This window comes from Lissotriton helveticus, chromosome 1_1, assembly GCF_964261635.1.
Source record: "Lissotriton helveticus chromosome 1_1, aLisHel1.1, whole genome shotgun sequence".
Lineage (NCBI taxonomy): Eukaryota > Metazoa > Chordata > Amphibia > Caudata > Salamandridae > Lissotriton > Lissotriton helveticus.
Genome location: NC_136057.1, coordinates 1,900,936,264 through 1,900,957,128, shown reverse-complemented (window position 1 = coordinate 1,900,957,128; position 20,865 = coordinate 1,900,936,264). Strand labels below are relative to the sequence as shown.

The window sequence follows — 20,865 nt, the reverse complement described above, 5'->3', positions numbered from 1 at the left end:
AGACGTTAAAAGAGCTCTCCTGTACTATATGGACAGAACAAAACTTTTCAGAAAGACTAAGCAACTGTTTGTTGCCTTCTCACCACAGCACAAAGGCAACCCCATTTCCAAAGCAGACATAGCCAGATGGATTGTTAAGTGCATACAAATCTGTTATCAAAAAGCTAAACGCACATTAACAGTTCCCCCAAGAGCGCATTCAACACGCAAGTTAGGGGCATCCATGGCTTTCCTAGGAAACATTTCTCTAGAAGACATATGTAAGGCAGCCACATGGACTACCATAAATACATTTACCAAACACTACTGCGTAGATGTACACTCCAAACAGCAGGCAGCTGTAGGGCAGGCTGTACTCAAAACTCGTTTTCAGACTGCTGCAGCTGGCACAGGCAACCGCCGCTAGGAGGACACTGCTGTACATTCTATGCATAAGATGTGAATTCAGCAGCCCACATGCCTCGAACGGAATATGCTACTTACCAGTATGCATCTGTTCTTGGCATGTAGGGCTGCTGATATTCACATCGACTTTCTGGTGTAATCTTGTTTGCAGACCCACCACTGGGGTTCGTACTGCTGGGGTATCTATTCTAAGGTAAGGAATCTATCACTAACGTGTCTATTTCAGATGCACAAGTTACTACTTGTGTAACGATATATCTGTAAGAGACATTAGTTAGTGATAGATTCTTTACCGCCCCACCCATCCTCCCCGTTCTGCGAACTGATTTCTAGGGTTATGGTCATCCCTTTCAAGGCACTAGTTTCATGGCACCAGTGGTCAGTTTCTTGCATGGCTCTGCGTTCCAGGTGTGGAAAGTCGTGTACAGAACTGAGGTCCGCGTGCATGGGTGGCGCCTAAGTAGTCTCCGTGACGTCATCTCGGCGCTTACAACGCCAACGATGGACGCTGAGCCGCACGACGCCACCTTCCGACGCGCATGGGTACTGCTGATGAAAAACTTTCCGGATGCTGTGACGCCTGGGGATATTCTAAGGTAAGAAATCTATCACTATCTAATCTCTCTTACAGATATATCGTTACACAAGGGATGTATCTCATTACATCGCATAGTAATACCACGCGTGCCATTACAACGCGGGTATTACTACGCAATACATCGCATGCCATTACATCACATACTTTTACCACGAGTATGCCTTTACCACGCATACCATTACAACGCAAAGGCATGCATGGTAAAGCAATACTCGTAGTAAAAGTTGGCAAGGTAAGTGACATCCCTACCCCTACACAACACACTAATCCCACCCCTACATTACCCCTAACCCTACAACACTACCCCCACCCCTACACTACCCTAAACCCTAAAACACTACTACACTACAACACTACCCACACTACACTACCAGCACTACTCCCACCCCTAAACTACCCTAAACCCTAAAACGCTACACCACTACACTAAAACACTACACAAACTCTACTATACTATACTAAAACCTAAAACACTACACTACCCTAAACCCTAACACTACACAAACACTACTACACTACCCTAACACTACTACACTACCCTAAACCCTAAAACACTACACAAAACTACTACACTACCCTAAAACAAAACACTACACTAAACCCTAAAACAAAACACAAACACTACTACACTACACTACACCCTAAAACACTACACTACCCTAAAACACAACACTACACAAACACTACTACACTACACTACCCTAAAGCACTACACTACACTAACACTACTACACTACCCTAAAACCTAACTCACTGCACAAACACTACTACACTACCCTAAAACCTAAATCTCTACAACAGTCCCCTAAAACACTACACTAAAAAAACACTAAAATATTTTTTAAAAACACACCTACGTTAAAACACTACTTTTACACTACCCTAAACCCTACAAAAGTAACCCCAAGCCCAAACCCCTTACCTAAAACAATACACTACACAAACACTACACTACCCTAAACCCTAAAACACTACACAAAAACTACTACACTACCCTAAAACAAAACACTACACTAAACCCTAAAACAAAACACAAACACTACTACACTACACTACACCCTAAAACACTACACTACCCTAAAACACTACACTACCCTAACCCCTAAAACACTACACTACACAAACACTACTACACTGCACTACACTACCCTAAAGCACTACACTACACTATACAAACACTACTACACTACACAAACACTACTACACTACCCTAAAACCTAACTCACTGCACAAACACTACTACACTACCCTAAAACCTAAATCTCTACAACAGTCCCCTAAAACACTACACTAAAAAAACACTAAAATATTTTTTAAAAACACACCTACGTTAAAACACTACTTTTACACTACCCTAAACCCTACAAAAGTAACCCCAAGCCCAAACCCCCTTACCTCTCTCCTCTCCAGCGTCGCCGTCTCTTCTCCCGGTTCCTGCTTCCTACTTCCTGCTTGGTGCACGTCGTTGTGAGGAAACAGCCTAAGTTTCCTCACAACGACATGGATAGCCGATTACACATTACATCGCATGCGTTGTAAAAGCGCATGCGATGTAGTGGTATGCGTGGTTTTTACCACGCGTTGTAACATTGCATGCATTGTAACGCATGCGATGTAATAGCAACGCGTGGTAAAAACTGCGTTGTAAAGGCTGTTCCCCTTACCCAAGTAGTAACTTGTGCGTTTCAAACTTTAAACAAGGACTTGTGGTCTGCACCTCTTGCTGCATAGTATAGTTTTGAGTTATTTCAGTGACCATCTTTCCTAAGTGTAACATTTCCAACATAAGACATCTGTAAGCGAACTTGTTCCTTTCTTGAAATTTTTTAGGTCCAGGTGCACAGATACCAGCATTCTACATGGACACAAGCCACCTGTTCAACACCCAGCATGCACGCTTGGGTCCGCCGTCACTTGCCCAGCAACAAGGCTTTCAACCTGGACTATCACAGGTGCTGTATCCCAATGTTTGTATCTTTCCACAATACTGTATTTCACAAATTCACAGATAGTTTCACACAGGATTACTTGCCTAGAATTCCTACTTCTGGTGAGGTGTCACTTGAGTGAGATTTTTTGTTTTTCAAATATTTTTAGATTTAAATGTTTTTGTTGCTATTACTTAGAACCGGTCATGAAAACATTAGATAACCTCCTTTTAATAAATTCCAAGTCAGTTGGCAAAGCTGTTATGAACTAAGTTGCAACACAATCTAAAAATATTCGTCCATTGAATTCTACACAGTAAGTAAAAGCGCCGTTCATCATGTTGGGACCCATTCTGTTATCCCTCTCCTGACATTTTAACGTGGTCTGAAGGCGTGTTACTCAGCACTAGACATAGAATCCTTATACACGAGTATTGATCATAGTGCTGGTCTAAATGCAGTAAAATTCTTTTTAGGCCAAAGATCCAGTGAGCTTTACCAACATAATAAAGCCATTATCAGTTTAATGGACTGGTGTTTGAACAATAATTTCTTCCTTTTTGGCAAAGATCTGTTCAGGCAGCTAAGAGGCGTGGCGATGGGAGCCTGTTTCTCCCCCAGTTACGCGTGTTTGCACGTGGGCTGGTGGGAGGAACAGGTTTTGAAAAAAAGAGTACAAAAATTTCTGTGACAATAACATCAAGTGCTTCCTTCGATATATTGATGATATTTTTATGGTGTGGTATGGAAGCAGAGAAGAAGCATTAGACTTCATGAAAAAGATCAATGTCAATAATCTCAATTTCCATTTCACATCTCATATACATGAATCCAATATAGAATTCTTGGATGTTAATCTCTATATCAAAAATAATAAAGTAGAAACCACTTTATTCAGGAAGCCAACTGCCGGGAAAGTAACGCTCCATGCCTCTAGCTTGCATCCTAAACATCTGATTGCAAGCATCCCTTACGGGGAGCTCTTACGCCTGAAGAGAATTTGTAGTGTAGACAGTGACTTTGAAGTTTGTGCCAATGAATTATTGCAGAGACTCAAGGTTCTCGGTTACACTGATAAAATGCTAAAATTAGCTATGTCAAAGGCTGCTACAAGACCTAGGGACAGTCTGTTACCTGATGTGTCGGAAGACAATATTCAGTCCCAAGAGCCCTTGTCCATTGAACCGGTTTCTTGTAAAGACCAATGTCTTTACAAGAAACCGGTTCACAACTGTTGCTAACTGCCTATAGTGAAAACGAACGGAAGATCAGGTCCATAGTTAACAAGAACTGGGCAATTGTACTGACGGATCCTGTCCTGAAGATGAGTTTACCAGCGACTCCAACTATGACATTTAGCAGAGCTAAAAACATGGGCTCTATTCTGGACCAACCCAGTCCAGAAACTAGAACAAATTCTATCTGGTTGAAACCTACTCCAGGTTTCCACAAATGTTCTTCGTGCAGAGAATGCAAATTTGGTGTAAATAAGAACGAGTACTATACACTTTTTAGCTCTGTAGCCAACAAAATAGTAGGGAGTTATAACTGTAAAACTGAATTTGCAGTTTGTCCTCACGTGCCCCTGTGGCTTGAATTATATTGGGAGTACCAAGCTGCAGGCACATGTGAGGATTTTACAGCACCTGCGCGCAATTTTACACAGCGACCCTGCTTATCCAGTGGCTCGCCACTTTAAGCAGGTTCATGATAACAACTTTAACTGTTTGCAATACTATGTTGTGGCTTCTGTGCCTAAACAGCGCAGAGGAGGCAACAGAGAATTACAGTTAAGACGGCTGGAAACTAAATTCATCTTAGAATTCGACAGCAAATGCCCTAATGGATTAAATAATTCCGAGGATATGTATACTTTCCTCTAATAGTGCAGTTACTGTTTACATTTAACTTTATTTCTGAGATCAAATTTTGGGTCTTGGACCTATTTCCATTAGGCTTTTTGTATTGTTACCAACCTAGGCATTGTTCCACTCTGTTTTATCTAGGTTATTAAATAGATGCATTTCTTGCAAGCTGCAAAATATTTTCTCGTCCGTTTTAGATTTAAAAAGTATGCTATTTTGATCCAATTTTAAGACTTAGTAAACGAATACACTCTTCGGCACCATGTTAAAAGTATGATTAATTAGTGTTTTTAAACAATTTCTTAACACTTCTTTTTATAAAGTGAACTTTATAATGATGCATTGTTTGTAGCTCATGTTTATATTAGTTCATACTTTGTCATTTTAAATTCTCTAAAGTTGAGATCCTATGAGCACTATTTTGCACATTTACTTTAAGCTGCTATGCATTGCTTTGCACATCCCAAGTTACACCAGATAATCATGTATTCTGTAACCAAATGGAATGAAATTAGTCTACCTAAATTTAAACGGATTGAACCAGTTATAATTGCAGCAGCCAAATTATGGGCATGTTCAGAATTCAAGTTATGCTTGATTTGATGGTATTCTCATGATTCTATTCTATATGAATTAGAGAACAATTACCAATCATAACTTATTGTATTATGCAGTAATACGCACTCTTAGGTAGTTATATTTATAATTTTATCATTTATATTGTTTACATAATGTGTAATATATGTCTTCTATAATATGACTGCCAAATTTGTAAATATAATGAAATTACAAAAGGAACAGATAATTGCACGCAAAAAGTTTACTAAGTCTGTTTTTTAGCTTGGTTACAGCATAGCTAATCACGTGTTATGGGAGGGATGTCAAGTAGCATTTAAAAATGGCTAAATTCAGTCAGCCTTTATGTGATCAAGGGCTCTTGAGCCCGAAACGAGTCATCTGTCCATGCTCGACTGGATATAAAAGGTTAAAAAAATCATCATGCCTGCAAAAGTGGTCCGTTTCTCTGTCTTCGCCGCTGCGTTGTGGTGGAAGTAGCTGGAGAGTATATATATATATATATATATATATATATATATATATATATATATATATATATATATATATATATATATATATATATATATATATATATATATATATATATATATATATATATATATATATATATATATATATATATATATATATATACTGCTTTTCCCGTAGGGAAGTTTTTTCCTCATGCACTCCCGTGTGACGAATTCAAAAACCACACCGGGTTTTAAGTCAAATTACAGTTTCTTTATTCCAGCAACCAGCAAAACCTAACGCGTTTCGGTCTCTACGGAGACCTTGCTCACAGGTTAGTGTGTTTGACAGCATTTTACTTTTAAATAAAGAAAAAAAGAGAAAAGGGGATGGGGAACCCTTTCGAATTACATCACTTCCTGTAGGTTATACAGGCATTCTGGGACATGTAGTTTGTTAATTTTGTTCACAGATGGCGCAAAACATTAATTCTTAAGTCTTATTTCGAAACATGCATATTTTTTCAAATTAAAATTATTTGTACCTTGTGCATTTAACTCATGCATTTGTATTGCAGTTGAACCATAAAGGAAAATCAAATTTCTCAACACAATCATTATTAAAGCCCTCTAGTGGGCAAACCCATTTCACCTCCAGTTCATTTGACGATTTTTGCGATATTGCATGAGTTCATCAATTGTAAATTTGATTCATACATTTCAAATAATATGTGCTTAAACAACTAAGATAAACAATAATTCAATTGCCGCCCTCTAGTGGGCAAGGCCATTCTGCACCTTAAATCATTCTTCAGCGTTTAACTGTGTAATCCAACATGTCCTGAATGAAGAACATTTTGTGAGAATAAATTTGTGAATTAATACTGAGTGGGCATCAGTCATTCTCTGATAAGTGTGTAAGTGCAACTTTACAGATGGCAGTGTAGTTCTTCGTCCTGATTGTGCCCGAACGGGCTCAAAGTGCGGAAATTCATAATGTGTTTAGACTCTTTTTGTCTCATCACCAATTCACGATCTCCACCTCTTCGATTCGGTCCAACACTTTCGATTCCGTGAAAGATTAAGGATTTCCAATCACCTTTATGTTCCTTCTCCATATGTCTTGCCATGGCATTGCTGCGATCAGAATTAATTGTGGCACGAACATGCTCCAAAATCCGAAGTTTAAGTTCTTTTTTGGTGCTTCCAATATATTTCTGGGAGCAAGGGCACTCAAGGGCACTCAAGGGCGTAAACAACAAACTGTTTTACAATTGATTAATTGTTCAATTTTCCAGGTTTTTTTGTTTGCCATTTGTATCTCCTTGGTTGTCTTAGCAATGCAACATACTTTGCATCCTGAGCATTTGTAGAATCCTTTAGGTCTCCGCCATGCTTCCGGTTTCTTTTGTTCCTGAAAATGACTGTGAATCAATTTGTCTTTCAAGTTTTTTGCCCTACGATAGGTCACATTTGGGTGATCTCCTACAATTTGAGATACTGTAGGATCCATGTGGAGAATATGCCAGTTTTTTTTAAGAATCTTTATAATGGCTTGGTTGGCCGTTGAGTAGGTGGTGATGAAGCGAATTTTGTCTGATTCATCCTCTGTTGATTTTTGTTTGTCTACCAATAAATCAGTTCTTTTTATCATTGTAGAGCGATTGGAGGCAGTTTGTATCCAAGCTGGATTGTATTTCCTTTTTAAAAATCTGTTCCTGGCTAGGTCTTTATGTTTTTGTCCATCCTCTTCATTTGAACAGATTCTTTTGATTCGGAGAAACTCTCCATACGGGATATTTTGCAGAAGGCTAGATTGATGGAAACTCTGGGCATGTAAAACCGCATTTGTCGCGGTGCTCTTCCGGTGCAGTGTAGTGTGTAAAACATTGTCTTTAACGAAGATCTCCGTATCTAGAAACACAACCCTAGAGTCACTGATAGTGTAGGTAAAATTTAAACCAGAATTGGAATTGTTCAGAATTTCAAAGTACGTTTCAAATTCCTCATTAGTTCCTTCCCAAATGAGCAACAAGTCGTCTATATATCTCAACCAAGCTATGGTTTTTTGAACCGCTTGGTCGTTTTCTGATCTCCATGCCCAAGTCTTTTCCCATTGCCCCATTGTCAGGCAGGCATACGACGGACTAAAGGAAAAGCCCATCGCGGTGCCTTTAGCTTGGCGATAGATTTCATTTCCAAATAGGAAGATGTTTTGCTCCAGGCACATCGAGATCATCTCCAACAGCATGTTACTATGATCAGCCAATTGTATACTTCTGTCTTTAAGGAAGGATTTACATGCTTCCATGCCAATTTTATTTTCAATGTTGGAATATAAAGATATTACATCCATTGTAATCAATTTATACGTGGGTTGCCATGGAGTGTCCTGTAGTCTTCTCAGCATATCACCAGTGTCCTTTATGTAAGATGTTAAGCCCTTTACATAGGGCAATAAAAAGACATCAATGTAATTGGCAATGGGCTCTAATAATGCCCCTTTGGCAGAGATTATTGGTCTTCCTGGTGGTCTAGTGGCATGTTTGTGAATCTTAGGCAGAAAATAAATTGTTGCCATTTTAGGGTGTTTGGTTTAAAGGTATTTGTATTCATCAAAATCCAATAATTTTTGTGCGAACCACAAATCCAATTTTGTATCCAAATCTTCTTTTAGTTTGGGCAGAGGGTTGGTCTTTAGTTTCTCATAGTATTCCTTATTTTGTAGTTGCGAGTAGGCTTCCCGCATGTATGCCTCCTTATCTTGAACAACGACATTGCCACCCTTATCAGCAATTTTGATTTCGATGGAATCATCCTTTTGCAGTGAGTTGAGTGCCTGGCGTTCTTGTCCGGAAAGATTGTCTTTAGTGAATGGTAGGTTTAGTTGGTAAAGGTCTTTTACGACACATTCCTGAAAGAAATCAATTTTATTCCCAGGGGGGAGTTATGGGTAAAATCTGGACTTTGGTTTTAGATTTGAGATTCCTGCTCCTAATTGTATACAATATGTTTGTACTTGTCCACCTCCTTCTTGGGGCGTTTGACTTAATTCCATCAGATTTACAAAATGTTCAGCATCCTCTATGGGAATCTGAATGGTCGGTTGTATGATTTTTCTCCTGTAATTGGCCATATCCGGTTTGTCAATGAATAGTTTGGCAAGTTTGATCTTTCTTATGAATTTGTAAAGATCTATTCGGGTCTCTGCTAGATTTATGCCACTGGTGGGGCAGAAATTCATGCCCCGTTTGAGAACCTGTAGTTCCAATTCACTTAGTTGTTTCGATGATAGATTGATAACTTGTAATTCTTGATCATTGGATGTGTCATATTGATTTGAGTCGGTATCTGTCATGTTTTGATCTATTTCTAGAGTTTCATGATCTTTACTTATGCGTTCCATTTTTTCCTCATGTTGCGTGTCAGGGTTCCTACGCGGTCTGGGCCAGAAGCTTGTGCCGTATTTTCGCTTGCCTCTCCTTGTTTGTTTTGGGGTGTGCTTCCCTGTCCTCTTCCCCTCCCTCTGCCTCTTGGATTTGTGTATCTGGGGGGACCCATTGTTTTTTCCCAAGTCTTTTGGTTGAAAGCCAGTTTCAGATCGCCTAAAAAAGAATTCCTTGCTCTGGCTTCTCTTTGCTCTTCTTCTCCCCCACTGAGGCTTGGTTCTGTTGAAACAATGGAGGAGACTGAGGACATGCTTCCATATTCATTATTTCTGAATCTTTCATATTTTTTGGCATACGTAAAAATACGTCCGTCCTCATAGTCTTCTTTGTCTCTTTGGAACTTTGTTTGTTTCCGGGTTCTGACACTTTCCTCATGTTTTTCAATGAATTTTTCCAAGTCCTCTTTGAATTTTTTCATTTCAGGATTTAACTCAATTTTGGCCAATTCTTTTTCCATTTCTTTTAATTGTTTGGTAATTTTTTCCAAAGCTATTTCTACATGTTTCACAAGAATCTCCATTAGTCCTAGTGAAGATTTCAAAATAAATTCACCCCACTCCGTTAGTAATTCATTACTTGTGTCTTGGTGACTGGGCATGAGATTAATACGTAATCCCCGCGGTATGCGTTTCACATCCAGATATTTTTTGAGGGCTGCGACCTCCCACCACTTGTTAATTTCTTTTTTTGACAATTTTTCCCATGCACGTAGTTTTTCTCACATCAGATTTGCGTGCACCGGCTCCGTTACTTGTTGTAGCTAAATCTTCCTCAAAGCAAGTTTGTATCAGAGTGGTTCGTGATGCCTCTCTTTTATCCATGGTTAGCTGGTTTTGACAAAATTCAGGCTGTTTTTAACAGTAATTTATGATGTTGTTAAGTTTGCACACGGCTCCTTCAGTTACTATGAAACTACTGCCAGTTTCATTTACACTGTAATTTTCCAAAGATCTGGTTCCCCGAGTATTATCTCACTCGTGTAGCTTGAAGACAGTGAAATTAACTGATTAGGAAACCAACCGACAGTTCTGTATTAATACAATCGGGCATTGAATGACATTACAGGCGGAACACGCCCAGGTCGCTTACCGGCTGCAGGGTACTTCGGAAAGACTCGCTCCCTCCGGAACCGCCGTCTCCCGTTTCCAGCCTGCGCCAGCAGGTTTCCTCTCGTGTTTTTTCGCCACGCTCGTCTCCAATTTTCCAATGTCGGCGTTCACCCGAGCCTTCTGGTAAACAAGATTCAGTCTGGCCCAAGTTCGGAGGCTCCCGGGTGCTCTAGGGCGGTGCACGCGAGGCGCAGCAGGACCCGCTGCGATTACAAAAATTCTGCTTTTCCCGTAGGGAAGTTTTTTCCTCATGCACTCCCGTGTGACGAATTCAAAAACCACACCGGGTTTTAAGTCAAATTACAGTTTCTTTATTCCAGCAACCAGCAAAACCTAACGCGTTTCGGTCTCTACGGAGACCTTGCTCACAGGTTAGTGTGTTTGACAGCATTTTACTTTTAAATTTGATTTTCCTTTATGGTTCAACTGCAATACAAATGCATGAGTTAAATGCACAAGGTACAAATAATTTTAATTTGAAAAAATATGCATGTTTCGAAATAAGACTTAAGAATTAATGTTTTGCGCCATCTGTGAACAAAATTAACAAACTACATGTCCCAGAATGCCTGTATAACCTACAGGAAGTGATGTAATTCGAAAGGGTTCCCATCCCCTTTTCTCTTTTTTTCTTTATTTAAAAGTAAAATGCTGTCAAACACACTAACCTGTGAGCAAGGTCTCCGTAGAGACCGAAACGCGTTAGGTTTTGCTGGTTGCTGGAATAAAGAAACTGTAATTTGACTTAAAACCCGGTGTGGTTTTTGAATTCGTCACACGGGAGTGCATGAGGAAAAAACTTCCCTACGGGAAAAGCAGAATTTTTGTAATCGCAGCGGGTCGCGTGCACCGCCCTAGAGCACCCGGGAGCCTCCGAACTTGGGCCAGACTGAATCTCATATATATATATATATATATATATATATATATATATATATATATATATATATATCTGATAGATACATCTGCCAGTGGATTCCTCACTGATGTGTAAACTTGACAAGTGGGGTGATCACATTCAGTATGATCACTATTCTCAAAAGAACCTTATCCACTGCTGAATCTTTCATGAATTAGCTTGCTTGAATTATTATTCCTAATCATTGGGTTGTCATCCCAGTCTGTTAACATTGCACTGTGTACAGACACTGAAATTTGAAACTGCCTATAGTCTATCCACCTAATTAGGAATCTGTACTCTGGCCAGTAAAGTGGCTTCACCTTCTTTGAGGCTCCCACTGCTGAAAATTAAGCTGTAAGAGGAATCCTCTGAGCTCTGCTATATAATATTTTTCAGCATTTTTGGTGAATAGTTCATGTGTATCTATATTCCCTCACTCTGCAGCTGAAAAAGGTAAACCTACTTTTACCTTTTTATGACTTGTTAGGTTGAGCCTGAGTCAGCACGCATGCTCTGCTCTGAGAGACTTCTTGTGGTGAAGTATAGAAGAGAAGCTCCGCTCACTCCCTCGCCCATATTTGTAATTGGCTTATGTCATTGTCCTTCGTAAAGGCTGGCTTGCGAGTTGTTAGGGTTGTTAGTCCCTCCTTGGTACCGCCTTGTCTACACTTGTAAACACCCATGGCGACTGGCCCCTTTACTTTGGATGTGACTCAGTAATGCCTAATTTGATCTGTAAGCGCTCTTTATTTTAATGGGTTTCTCCTACTGCAAGCACAACATGATTTTCAGCGCGCAATGCCCGCTTTCACTTTCAAGCAGCCCTGGACAACGGGGGGCGCCGCTTTGAAGTGAAATAGGTCTCACATTTACAAGAGTTATAGCTATTCTCATTGTAAATAGAAATAGCTTAACCCCTTGGCTGCGGCGGTAATTCTGCTGGGGCGGGGGGTCGCGCGCCGCCGCCATACTTGTGACGAAACCACTCCGTCATGAGCCACGAGTGCGCTGTGCTCATGACAGAGTGGTTCTCCTAGATTCTCCTAGAAGGCGAGCGTTCCGCCTCGGAGATGATTGATGTGGCGATGGATATCGCATCCACGGGGTTCCGTCAGATGGCAGGAGCTGCAGTCCTGAGGCGCCAAGGTTGGCTTAAAGCAACATCTTTCCGGCCTGAAGTTCAGACCAAGGTATTGGGCATGCCGTATGACGGTCGACTTCTTTTTGGGCAACACATCGATGAGATGCTCCAGGGTATCAAAAAAGATACTGATACCGCAAAGGCTCTAGGTACTCTCCAATTCAAAAATTCTTCCTTTCGGGGCTCCAGAGGAAGAGGTCAGTCCTCGAGAGGTGCCTATCAGGGGTACAAATCCACATACAGCTCAAATCAGCAGTACAAACCCCAGTACCAACAACGACAGCAGCAAAACCAGCCATCCTACAACAAGTCTTCCTTTCGCGGACGAGGAGGGAAGAAAGACACAGCCAGAAGGCACTGACTTCTCTCAGCCACAGGTCTCCATTTCCTCTCTGCCTTGCAAAAAAAAAAGTCATCCTTCCTTCGCAATTGGCAACGAATTACAACGGATCGGTGGGTCCTCCAACTCGTTCAATTCGGACACTCTCTGGAGTTTGTGGAAACTCCTCCTCAAAAGCTGCCAGTACCGATGCTGCACAATAATCTGCATCTGTTGCAATTGGAACTCTCCCTCATGCTAAAAAAAGGAGCGATAGAAAGAGTCCCCCGGAATCAGAAGGGCAAGGGATTCTACTCCCGATTCTTCCTAATTCGAAAGGAGAAAAAATGGAGACCTATATTGGACTTGAGACCTCAACCAATACCTCAAAAAACAGTCATTCCGTATGGTGTCCATCCAGGAGGTGCTGCAACTCCTAAATGAGAAAGACTTCATGGTGTCTTTAGACCTTCAAGATGCATATTTTCATATACCAATTCACAAGAACCACAAACAATTCCTCAGGTTCGCGGTGGCGGGCAAGCACTACCATTTTTGGGTATTGCCTTTCGGCCTGAAGTCAGCGCCACACATTTTTACCAAATGTCTCTCTCCAGTAGCAGCATACCTCTGCCAACAACATCACCAGGTCTTCCTGTACTTGGACGACTGGCTTTCCCTTCACGGGAACGTCAATTGAAATTGAGGACCTTAGCCGCCCGGATTCAATCCAAAAAATCCATCACGGTGAGCCTGTACAAATCCCTGTTAGGAATGATGTCCTCCAACATCCTGTTGATTCCACACTGCCGCCTTCGTATGCGTCCACTTCAGGAGGCGCTATCGGCTCAGTGGATTCAATCCAGGGGATCTTTCGACGACATAATCCGGATAACTCCTACCATCGTCCATGCTCTGAACTGGTGGCTTCACCCACAGAATCTGAGGAAGGGTCTTTCGTTCATACTGCCAATGTCGCCACATGTGATAACTACAGATGTGTCTCTGGAAGGATGGGGTGCGTTCCTTCAGGACCTTCAAATCAACGGCAGTGGTCCCTTGCAGAGAAGCAACTGCACATAAACCTCCTCGAGTTAAGGCCAGTCTACCTGGCATTAAAAGCGTTCCTGCCCAGGATCAAAGATTCCCCAGTGCTTGTGAGAACAGACAACACACCACAATGCACTATCTAAACAAACAAGGGGGAACTCGATCTTTGACATTGTCTCAAGAATCTCAACGAATTTGGAAATGGCTACTTCAACATCACATTTCCCTTCGGGCAGAGTATGTCCCAGGGACGGACAATGTCCTGGCGGACTCTCTGAGCAGACAACACTCGGTGTGCCACGAGTGGGAGCTGGATCAACAACTTCTCAGCTCTGTATTCGCCCGATGGGGCAGGCCTCGCCTGGATCTGTTTGGGTCACAGCACAACGCAAAATGCCAACATTACGCAAGCTGGCATCTCCAAAAGGGATCGCTAGGGGATGCATTTTCGATCGCATGGTGCAACTTCTTTGCATACGCATTTCCTCCGTTTCCCCTAATTCCCAGGGTCCTCCGGAAACTGAAGGCAGAGCGTTGCACCCTGATCTTGATAGCCCCAGCTCGGCCGCGCCAGCACTGGTTCACAGAGCTTCATCTCCTGTCGCTGGAACCGATTCTATTCAAGTCTTGCCCGAATCTCCTCACAATGATCCAGGGACAAGTCTAGCATCCGGATCCAGCATCTCTCAGATTGTTGGCTTGGCTCCTGAGTTCAGAGAGTTTCAGAACCTAGACATTCCTCAAGAATGCAGGGCAGTCTTAGAACGGGCTCGGGCAGACAGTACCAACAAGACGTATTCTCTAAAGTGGAAGAGGTTCTGTGTATGGTGTAAGGCAAACAAAATACACCCGTTTTCTTCAACACCTGCACAAATTCTACCTTACCTGCTCCATTTGGCGCACTCTGGACTGGCCCATGCCTCTATTAAAGTCCACCTAGCGGCCATTTCTCGGTTCAGGCGTTCGTCATCTGGTACTTCCCTCTGGTCCAATAGGCTGGTTAAACAATTTCTGAAAGGCCTGTTCAGGACATTCCCGCCGGTGAGAGCTTTACCACCCACCTGGCAGCTAAACATTGTGCTTGCTCAACTGATGAAGCATCCCTTTGAGCCAATACACAGAGCTGACATCAAATATCTGTCTTGCAAAACCGCTCTCTTACTAGCGCTAACATCAGCAAGGCGTGTAAGTGAGCTACAAGCCTTCTCTATTCAGTATCCTTTCCTGCAGTTCAAACAGGACAGAGTTATTCTACGAATCAACCCTAAATTCATCCCGAATGTTCCGTCTACTTTCCACCTGAATGAACCTATTGTCTTGCGGACTTTCTTCCCATATCCACTTTCCGCAGCGGAGAGGTCTCTCCACTCTTTAGACCTCAAACGTTGTTTAAAGTTCTACATCCACCGAACAGTTTCGGAAATCCAACCAGCTTTTTGTTGCCTACAGCAGACCCAGAAAGGGTCTTCCTTTAACTAAGCAGAGCATTTCTCGATGGATCTCTACAGCCATTACCTTCTGCCATCAACAGGCAGGTCATCCTCTGCATTCTAAAGTTCGAGAGTGCCCATTATCGACATATGCAGAGCGGCGACATGGAAGACACTACATATGTTCACCAGGCACTACTGCTTGGATTCAGAACTTATGAAAAATGCAGCAGTAGGACAAGCGGTGCTCCGTCATTTATTTCACTAGAGGTGAGCCTTCTCTCTTTCATCCCTCCATCCTACTGTCTCTTTGCACATTTCTCTTTTATATGGTATTTTTGGTACTTGTTATATTTTACAATTGGTATTCTAATATCGAGTGATTTTACATATTGTACCTTGCGAAATGTGCGGAGGATTGCTTGCACTCTGATTCAGGCATGTGAAGCTATGAAAGATACCCCTAATACTGGATAAGAAATGCGTTACTTACCTGTAACTGCAGTTATCCAGTATTGGTATCTTTCATAGATTCACATGCAACCCACCCACCTCCCCTGGAAGGGCTCACCTTGGTTCTCTCAGTAGGTACTACTTAGCACTGTGCTTACGAAAATCTGAGGGACTTGGGCTCCATTCTAGAGAGTGGTGATATCTGATTGGCTCTTGGCCAAAGTTTGGTCCTTTTTACAAAAGGACATGGATATGTTACTAATGAGAGGCCTCTGGCCTATTACTATGTATATGTCTTTATGACATTACTCTTTTATGTACCGGGGACTCCCACCCCGACGACGGGGAATGATTCAGGCATGTGAATCTATGAAAGATACCAATACTGGATAACTGCAGTTACAGGTAAGTAACGCATTTCATCCACAGTGCCTCCGGATAAGGATAGCAAAATACAGGATTCGTGGGGAGAAGAGTCTGCAACACCTCAGCCTCTTTTCTCAAAGTCTCTGATGCAGAAGCCCTTTTGGTGAGGTATGACAGATCCCTGTGGGATTCTCTCCAAAGGTTCATTGAGAAGCTCCCTCAAGAGGACCGTAAAGATTTTGGGTTTAAATCATTTTTATTGAAGCAGCAAAAAGAAACAGAACATACATTGCATATGAGACGCGGATTTGCGATGGCTAGACGCGCGCGTGAGGCTCGGAAGCCCTCCTGATGACATTCCAAAAGTAATCCAGCCAGCAGAGTTATACCTGTATAGGCAGTGCTGCAATAAGAGAAGGGACTCCCTCTGATCTCCCCCCCCCCCCAAACTCCCCAGCCCCTCCCACCCCCCCTCCCTCCGTCCAGTGCTCAGGCCTATCCAACCCTGTTTCTCCCCGCCACCACCCTGGAAGGACCACCCATTCGAAGCCCGTTTAGGGATCCCCCCCCCCTTCAGATGCAGTGAGCCCCGTAATAGGCGAAGATATCTTGGGCAGGTGATTTCCTTAAATTCAGTGACCAACAGGGAGTGGAATGGCTGTCAAAGTTCATCAAACTGATCTATATCTCCAGCTAAGGTAAGTGACAACTTCTCCATCCCCAGCACATGCCACAGCCTGTGTAACTACCCCGTAAGTGAAGGGACCGTAGTAGTGCGCCAATGTGTAAGGATATTCTGCACCGCAGAGCCCAGGGCGATACCCCTTGCGCTCCCGTAGGGTACGTCAGATTGCTATGTCAATCGGTTAGGGAGCCCCAGTAGAATGCAGGTGGGGAAGCGAGGCAGCTCGGTCTTAAAATGGGTGTCAATGTCATCTATCACCTGCGTCCAGTAAGAGTGTAAAAGCGGACAGTCCCACAAGATGTGTGATAATGTGCCTACATGCCCACATTCCTGCCAATAGGTTTTGGTCTTGCTGCGGTCCATCTCATGTATCCGTTCCGGGGTATAGTACCAGTATGTAGATGCCTTAGTTAGTGTTTCCGTGAGCCCCGTGTGGTATGCTGAGTGTCGAGCTCTGTACGAGATCTGGTCCCATTCTTTGACTCAACGGCCTACCCAGTTCCCGTTCCCAGCGTTCCCTGCCTGGGTTATGGAGGTGTGTGGACTGTGGTTGCAAGAATCTGTAAAGATTGGATATAAGTTTGGCGTCCGAAGTGCGGGATAGAAGCCACTGTTCGTAGGGTAGGAGGTTCCTGTCAGCCGTCTCTCTCACTTGTGGGTGCAGTGCCCAGTGGGGGACCTGCATGTAGCGCAGCCATTCCGTCTCTGGTAATGTGTATTCCTGTTTAAAGAGTGGGAAGGGAATGACGCCGTCCGGACCATATATATGGTAGAGGAAACGACACCCCGCGGGCCGTCAGTGTGTAAAGGCTCCCTTGTCTAGCCCCGGAGTGAAGGGCCTCAATGGCAGAAGGGTCAGGACCAACAGGGGCAACAGAAGTCCCAATTCAGAGGCAAGCGAAATTCCAGAGGAGGTGGAAATAAACGCCAGGGCAATAATTCCAACAAGTCCCAGCCAAAGCAATGAGTCCTTCCTTCAGCGCCGTTGACCACTCCAGTGGGGGGAAGCATTGCGCATCATATGTCAGAGTGGGAAAGCATTACTCAGGACAGATGGGTGTTGACTACACTTCAGAATGGGTGCTATCTTCGTTTCAAACACCTTCCTCCACCCGTCCATCCAAGGCCAACCTTACGTCCTCAACTCATCCTTTTGAAAAAGGAAGTAGCGATACTTCTCACAAAATCAGCCATCGAGAGGGTTCCAATCGCTCAGAGGGGGAAGGGAGTGTACTCCCGATATTTCTTGGTCAGAAAAAAGGGACAAAAGGCAGAATTCAGGCCCATTTTGGACTTAAGAACGCTCAACCTGCACATCCAATAAGAAAAGTTCCGCATGTTAGCACTTCACCAAATATATCCGAATCTCAGGTAGGAAGATTGGATGCGTTCGATGGACCTCCAAGATGCCTACTTCCATGTCCCGGTGCACCACAAACACAGAAGATTCCTGCGGTTCCAGGTGGGGACCTCTCACTACCAATTCAAGGTCCATCCCGTCGGGTTGAAGTCAGCTCCCCGGGTATTCACAAAGTGTGTGGCAGTAGTAGCGGCCACTCTACGCCGCAAGGGAGTCTTCGTGTACCCGTATCTGGACGATTGGCCTCTGAAAGGTCCTTCCCCAGACGCGGTCAAGAATCAATTCCAAACCTGCATCCAACTCTGTCATCGGTTGTGATTTACATGTCAACTTCAGCAAATCAGTCTCTCAACCCACCCAGAAGATTCACTTCCTAGGAGCTCTTCTAGACTCCGAGGTAGGAAAAGTGTTTCCTTCGGAGGAGAGACCGTGTTCTATAACCCAAAAGTGTCAGCTGGTACTTCGCCACAAGGTTCAGAAAGTGCGAAAGATTGCCTCCCTGCTAGGTTCGATGGCGTCATGCATCTTTCTAGTCCCTAATGCCAGGCTTCGGATGCGTCCTCTTCAGCAGGATCTGGAAGACAAGTGGGACCAACAGTCAGCTCGCTTGGACGATCGGATTACTCTGTCAGAGGCAGCTCGAGCTTCCATTCCATGGTGGACAAAGAAACAGAACATGCTGGTGGGAATTCTGTTCCATCAACCTCCTCCTGCACAGACCTTGATCACCGATGCTTCTCTTCAAGGCTGGGGGGCGCACATGGGTCACCTCCAAGTGCAAGGTTTGTGGTCTCCCAAGGAATGTACGTATCACATCAACATGCTGGAGTTGAGAGCAGTCCACCTGGCTCTTAAAGCGTTCCTCCCCTCGCTTCAGGAAACATCAATATTAGTACAAACGGACAACACCACCACAATGTACTACTTAAACAAGCAGGGGGGGGGGGGGGGGGCGCGCTCACGGACTCTGTCACTGGAGGCCCAGCGCATCTGGCATTGGCTTCTGGCTCGCAAATTGTCGGTCAAGGCTGTCCACCTCCCAGGAGAACAGAATGTGAGGGCGGACACGCCGAGTCGGCATTTCGAAGACAGAGAGGACTGGGTTCCAAACGACGAGGTGCTCGAAGGAATCTTCCAGTCTTTGGGTCGTCCCTCCTTAGATCTGTTCGCGGACGACGAAAACACCAAATTCCAAGACTTCGCCTCGCGGTTTTACCGTCCAGGAACAAGAGGGAATGCCCTTTCGATGGACTGGTCAGGGGAATTTGTGTACGCCTTTCCACCTCTTCCGCTGATCCCGAAGGTGGTGAGCAAGCTGACACACTCGTGCACAACAATGATCCTCATTGCCCCAGACTGGCCGAGACAATGGTGGTACACGGACCTGCTTCATCTGTCAGTGGCTCCTCACAAGAGACTGCCATGCAGGCCGGACCTGTTATCCAAAATGAACGGGAGGATACATCTATTAAGGGTCAGGAAGAAGTTGTTCTTCCTTATTTGTTATATCTGGGAAAAGCAGGTTTAAAGTTTAATTCTATTAAGGTGCATCTAGCAGCTATATCAGCGTATAGGCGGTCACCATTACAACCTTCTTTTTTCCAGTTACTGGCTGTAAAGGACTTCCTGCAGGGGTTGAAAAAGGTGTACCCTCCAGTGCGTCTGCTTTCTCCTCCCTGGGAGCTGAACCTGGTACTATCCAAGTTAATTGGTCCGCCCTTTGAACCCATTCATAAAGCTACTTTGCAGCACCTTTCCTGGAAGGCGGCTTTTTGGTAGCAATCACGTCAGCTCGTAGCGTGAGCGAGATCCAGGCTCTCTGTTCCAAGGAACCCTATACTGTGTTTCATTTGAATAGAGTGGTACTAAGGACACATCCGTCCTTTCTTCCTAAAGTGGTGTCAGATTTCCATGTCAATCAGACCATTTCTCTGCCCACTTTCTTTCCCAATCCGTCTTCTCCAGCTGAGAGGGCTTTGCACTCTTTGGACCTGAAAAGGGTTTTAAAATTCTATCTGGATAGGTCCAAGGCTATACGTCATTCTGGTCAACTGTTTGTTAACTATGGATCGATCAGAATGGGTCATGCAGCCTCGAACCGGTCTATTTCGAGATGGATCGTTTCGTGTATCAAGCTTGCTTACCAGTTGGCGCAGAAAACTCTTGGGTTTTCTCCCAAAGCACATTCTACCAGGGGTAGAGCTGCGACTGCGGCTTTTCTCCATAATGTGCCCATGTCTGAGATCTGTAAGGCGGCGACCTGGAGGTCCGTCCATACATTTACCAGACATTACTGTCTAGATTCTGACACTAGAGCAGATACCCAGGTAGGCCCGGCCTCCTTGCGGAATCTGTTTAGCAGCTGAGTGCTCGGCTGTTATAAATGGGTTTTTTTGTTGGGTCATGTATTTCTCATTTACCTGCAGGTGGTGTTTGGGCTTGCTGTTCTATTCAGTGCTTATGACTATTGATGAGGATCCCCTGGATGAGAAGGATAAGTTACTTACCTGTAATCCTAGTTCTCTTCCAGGGGTATCCTCATCAAAGTCATAAGCACACCCACTCGCCTCCCAAGGTAAATAAGTGGTCTGTTCTATGACTTGTGGTTGAGCCCTGACTTCAGGGTTATGCGAAGAACAACTGACCTAACTGTCACCCCTGAGGCATGATGGGAAGTCAGGGGGCATGGCTGTCTTAAAGGCACGGTGCCAGTTTTTGTTGAAAATGGTTTCATTTTCTATGCAATTGCTGTTCAATGCAGCCTGTGGCTAACAATGT

The 20,865-nt window shown here is 43.7% G+C and overlaps 1 protein-coding gene across 3 annotated transcripts in view; it reads left to right on the top strand.

The window, feature by feature from the left end:
* PRRC2C (proline rich coiled-coil 2C) overlaps positions 1 to 20,865 on the top strand; it is a 1,522,187-nt gene that overhangs the window by 1,189,919 nt on the left and 311,403 nt on the right. For all 3 annotated transcript variants that reach the window (XM_078642844.1, XM_078642853.1, XM_078642862.1), the window contains one exon: positions 2,834 to 2,955. In XM_078642844.1, the coding sequence (XP_078498970.1) occupies positions 2,834 to 2,955 (122 nt within the window). The remainder of the gene's footprint in view (positions 1 to 2,833; positions 2,956 to 20,865) is intronic.